This window comes from Vicia villosa, linkage group LG7 (assembly GCF_029867415.1).
Source record: "Vicia villosa cultivar HV-30 ecotype Madison, WI linkage group LG7, Vvil1.0, whole genome shotgun sequence".
NCBI lineage: Eukaryota > Viridiplantae > Streptophyta > Magnoliopsida > Fabales > Fabaceae > Vicia > Vicia villosa.
The window spans coordinates 106,984,616-106,990,327 of NC_081186.1; the positions used below are offsets into that span (position 1 = coordinate 106,984,616).

Genomic DNA, 5,712 nt, shown 5'->3' on the forward strand with positions numbered 1-5,712 from the left:
TCGTCCACTTTGACCATTTTCCGAGTTAAATTCTTGTGGCAATTACCTTACATTTATGCCTGGCAATTTAGTATGTCGAAACTCAAATGCTGTCTGCAATATGGTCAATTTGAACATGTCCATATGTTCAAAATCAACAAATTGTTGTTGTGATGTTTCGACTTTATGTCTATATTTCAGAGTTTCACCATGAGTGTTTGATGAAATAACCGTAAAAGGAAATAGGAGTTAGAATTGGTCAGGAATTTCTGTTTGGAAAATTTAATTGACTGGATTTTCTTTTCGTACTGAATTCCTCCACAATGGTATCATATGTGTGCTGAACTCTAATTGAATGGTTGTATGTTGTTATATGCGTTTGGACTGATTCGGTCTTGAAAAGTATAGTGCACATATGTATGTTGCAGGGGCTGCAATAGAAATGCATATTAACAGGAATATGAAGTTCTTGATCAAAGTATTGAATATTAACGGAAATATGGAGTTATTAATTAAAATTTTGAATATTAACGGGAAGCGATGTTAATATGTTGAAACAATGTATCGTTCGGTTCTTATTCGGCCTTCAGTTATATGGGCCTTTGAAGAAATAGTCCATTCATTTTATAGGTTATAATCCATTCATTTTCTTTACACCTATTATTTTTCAATGGAACCTCTACATTTCTTAAATGCACTCTTAATTTTATTATTCAATCTACAACAATATCAAAGTTATTTTCTTAATTACTTTTTATTTTTACTATTCAATTTTTTTTACATTATTATTTTTCTAACTTTTATCTAAATCAATTTTTTTTATTAATACTTTCAATTTAGCTCATTTCAAATGCGCGAAATCGACGGGTACCCGTGCGAACGCACGGATATCATCCTAATTTATATATAGTAGTATATTGTAAATATTTCTTTGCATGTGAATATGTCATTTTCTAATGTGCTTGAAAGCATGGTTGATGGTTCATCTAATCAAGCCTTATCACTTTTTATAACTTAGGGGCTTAGGTTTAAGTTCGGTCAGAATATAATCGTTAACAACCTTCAATCACGGCAAACATTATTAAGCTCCCTTAATTAATATTGATCTGCCCATTTGTTTTAAACAAATCATTTCAACATAGGGGACAACTTCTCTACCCATCACAAAAAGTTGGGTAGTGTACATTCAACCAATTATATGATGCCATCTAATTTTAACACAATTAATTATTTATTAAATATTACAATTGATTGTTGTTTTCAAGGCATTTTACACCGGAGGTAACCTTACCCAACTTTTTGAGTTGGGTAGATAAGAATTCACCTTCAACATATTGTATATTAAACCTTACGCTAATCATAATTAATTAAGCTCCACACATAGAGCAATGCGAAGGATCCAATATAATAATAGAGAATTAGATCAACTACTTTTCCTAGAAGGAAGGAAGAAAAATATCAACTGATGTGAGGGTTTGGACTTTTATTAGAGGGTGTTATTTTTCTGAGAGTAACTCACCAACCATTTTCAACGAAAATGACATTTCATTTTCTTAATACTATATTAGCTTTCATCCTAGCTGTTATTAACATTATTCAAATCTTCAATATATTGATTATGATTGAAAAAAGTAATACATGATACACGTATATATGGGTGTCAACTGTATAGAAATTTCTAATTGCAATGTGAGAAGACCAAGTCACAGGTGAATGAAATTCCTATAATTCTTGTTCTTGAAATTTGACAAAATTAAAGGGATGGAAAACACTTCTAAATATGTTGGAAACACGTTGAATTAGTGTGGTAAAACACTTCTAAAATATGATTACTTCTTGCTAATAATACCACTTTTGTGGTAAAAGTAAACTTATATGCTTATTTTTAGAAGAAAAAAATTTAAAATTTCTACTAGTTTAGGTCCTTTGCGTTCATCATGAGACTAATCCATGTTAGGTGTTAGTCACAATTAACTAATTTTCTCTAAGAATGTGTTTAACAAAAATCAAATTAAAATTATAAATTAGTTTGCACAAAATTGATGATTGAGTTCACATGGTTTCACAGGGGTGACAAACAAGCATGTCCGTCCCATTTAGGTCCGTCTCTCAAAAACTCGGGAAAAAATGAAACGGGGCGGACACATTTGAGAGTGTGGGTCTAAAACGTTGTCCCGTTCCGCAAAAAGGTGAGGGTGGGGTGGAGAAGACCCGCAGGTATTGAACTTTTTTAGGCCTTAAAATAATAAAATTGTATGAAAAAACTCATGCCCGCAAAAAAACGGAGCGGGACAGGGCGATCACATTAAAGGGAGCGGACCTAAAACTTTGCCCTGTCTCGCAAAAAAGTGCAGACAAAACGGGCTTCTCCTGTGGACCGGATCCGTTTTACCACCCTTTCGCCGCATGAAATTGACATTGTAACCTAAACTTTTTGATGTCAAATTATAAAATTTACATACTTTCATTGAAATTCATAAATACAGTTATGTCATTTTTTTTTTTACTTTAGTAGTTAAAACTCCATGGTCAATTTTTTTATTAGCTAGGACACATGATGATATGTTCATTGAAAATGGCTGAGTTGGAACTCTATGTGGGGGCTTATGCTGTTACTGATCATCATACCCTAAGAAAAAACCAATAAATTAGGTCCACCTGACACACATGATTGCATCCTTATATTCCAGAACCTTCCTCCATCTTGCACAATCACCAAACAACATTTCTATCTGGCACAAACTTAGTTGGCATCAATCAACTTTGTGTGTGTATGGTGCCAGAAAGTTTTCAGACCCTTCAACTACCAAATGCACAATCATCACTTTATTTTGTTCCCATGTCAAATTTCTATTTTCAGACCAACCAACATTGAATCTAGTAGAACAACTAATCTTCTATGATGAGGTGGTAAATTAAGGTTTGAATCTTAACTAGAATAAAATTACCTTGGGTAAAAAAAACCAAGACAAATTAAAAATTAGTGAGATAGTTGAACTGATATGTGTTAATAAAGTAAAATATGTATAAATCGTTGGTTCAGAGCATGGTAAAATATCTGTAGTGGTTTTTGGATTCACCGCTATGGTAAATATCGGTCAACACGATGAAGCAAACATAATAGATATGATTTTAAATAGTCAATCTCAATTTGAATCATCTGATTTTGATTAAAACAGTCATCAGTCGTCGACGATCTCGTGACTGTGAGGAATCTAGTGGAAAGGGGCCATGAAATAAAAAGTGCTAGAAATATATATTCTCTTTGTATTTTAAGAATATACCATTGTAAGAATGGTTAAATTGACAAAACAAGAAGACAAAGTCACATTGAAATGTGTAGCTGACTCAACTTAAAACAAATGCTACAAGCATCATTTGTCCATTAGGCTCTCAAGTGGCTAAAAGTAGATTAGTCAATTTTATACTGCATCAATGATTACTTATTTATTTAAGCTAGTTAGGACAACTCAATTATTGATGCCCAAATAAGTACTTTTCTATTTAATCACTTTAAAACAACTGTAACAGGTTTGAATCAAGTTTAATCAATTTGTATACAGACAAGAGTGGTTGAATTCCATGATTACACTTTGGAACAATTCAACAAAAGAGGTAGTTTTGTCTAATTTATTCTTCAACATATCACCAACTGTGAAAATTACTATTGTCTTCAATTATCAATCATTTTTTAAACTATTGAATGGAAAAAAAAAAGTACTAAGTAATAATAGAGAAGCAAAAAAATTGAGCAAATTGTGTTCAAATCAAACTTCTAACAACAGCTTGAAAGTTATGTAAATGTAATGCATAACTACAATGAAGAGACTCTAACTTGAATCTAAAGATTTCTGTTTTTATTTCTTTTCAACTTTTCCCTTTGTTGCATTTTCTTCTATTTTCAACTATGTAGCAGAGACACTTCTGATTGAAAACATGTCCTGTCTTCAACCTTGACATGACACTGACACGATACTGACACATATGATTTACATTCAACGTTCGATTTTCTCAATTATTTACCAGTATCAAACATGTCTGTGTCAATGTCTATATTCAGTGTCTGTCTCTGTGCGAGTCCTTTAGGAACCGGATAGAGTAGAGAAGCAGCTTTCCGACCTAGCGAGTCCAGAGACATGAATTTCTCGACTACTCTTATTAACCGGACTATTTGGTGTGGACCTAACCAAACTCCTCCTAAGAATCTGTCTCATAGCTGAAATCAAATGAACGGCAGGATTTGGAGGAGGACCTGAAGTATTGAATTTCTTGCAAAAGTTCATATGTGTTGCCATTGCTTCTTCTGTGCTTACAAGCCTCTCTGACCTCACAATTTCATCTTTAACAGCTTCACCGCACAATCCACAAACCCATTTTCCTTGATATCTTTCTCTGATTCGTTCTATGTATGCTGGCGTGCACTCTTCCGTTAGGCCACAGCATTCACATATTGCAAATTCAACTTCATTCTGTGCAACAACTAGATTGCTACTAGCTGCTGATTGAGTTTCTGGTGCTGAAGCTGTTATCATCATTGGATCACTTATCATTGTCGCAGACATTTTCAACCAACCTATAATGAAAATAAAAAAATCAATTATCAAAAAAGTTAGCATCAGATAAAAATGAATCATTTAAAAGAATCCGAAATCAAATCCGATTTCTAATCTTTTTGACCCGACTTAATTATCTTCCGGACAAAAGATAAGTAAATTCGAGTAAAAAATATTCTTAACTTTATCACATAATTTAGCCGAAAGTCTCGGCTAAACTTCGTATTAAAATTATGAATATTCCCTCTGATATTATTTATAAGAAAAAATTTACTTTTTAAATTTATTTGATAATCAATATATCTGATTTATATATTATTCAGATAAATTAGTTATTCAATATATTTAAAAAATATTTTTTTTATAAATAAAAACAAATATAATATTTTTCTTATAAATAAGACCATTGAACAAATTTAACATGATAAAATCATAAGCTGAATACATAAGAAAAAAAATTGAACATGAAATTTGATAAAAATTACCAGCAGAAGCAGATGAAAACAAAACCAAATTTGGAATAATAATCTTTCTCTACTTCTGCTTATTGGGTTATGTAAACTTCTCTTTCTTATCGTTCTTTCTCCCACTCACCTTCTTCTTCAATCTTTTCTTCTTTTATGCACAAAATCTCAGACATGAAAACCATTTCAAAAAAACAAAACTTTAGCCTCTAAGAAAAAGACCCTTTATAGCTTTGTTGAATCTCTTTTCAATAACAACACAAAGTTTGGTATTTTTTGTTTGTATGAAAGGAAAGATAGGTTTGAAGAAACAGAAACTTTGTAACAAGAAACAAAGAGATTGTTTTTTTGTTTCTCCACCACAAATGTGCACTCAACTATATACCAAAAAATAATTGTAGTGGGGAATATAGAATTGTAGAGAGAGAGAGAAAGAGGGGGAGAAAATATTTAGTGAGAGAAAGAGGTTCAATGATTGAGGATTTAAGGAGGTGGATTAATGAAATGATAATCCACATAGGCAGTATATATTTATGCAAATGTGTTAATGTTTGGCACTTTATGATTGGTTTGCCAGCTAAGCATGGTGATATTGGGATTCTTTCTTACCCAAGATGTGCTGTTTGGATTGATTTCTTCTTATAATAATGTAAATATATGTTATTCCCTAACATACTTGTTGAGTTGTTATTGGAATATTGTTTTGTATTCTCACT

The 5,712-nt window shown here is 31.9% G+C and overlaps 1 protein-coding gene across 2 annotated transcripts; it reads right to left on the bottom strand.

The window, feature by feature from the left end:
* Window positions 1-3,710: 3,710 nt before the first annotated feature.
* LOC131618200 (uncharacterized) lies at window positions 3,711-5,491 on the bottom strand. Of its 2 annotated transcripts, none has more exons than XM_058889465.1 (2): window positions 5,127-5,491; window positions 3,711-4,552 (listed from the first exon to the last, which is right to left on the bottom strand). In XM_058889465.1, the coding sequence occupies exons 1-2, from the start codon at window positions 5,179-5,181 to the stop codon at window positions 4,062-4,064; spliced, it is 546 nt and encodes a 181-aa protein (XP_058745448.1). In that variant the 5' UTR covers window positions 5,182-5,491; the 3' UTR covers window positions 3,711-4,061. The 2 variants fall into 2 exon arrangements, with proteins under 2 accessions (XP_058745448.1, XP_058745449.1); XM_058889466.1 differs by having other exon boundaries at window positions 5,018-5,488.
* Between the last annotated feature and the right edge of the window lie 221 nt (window positions 5,492-5,712).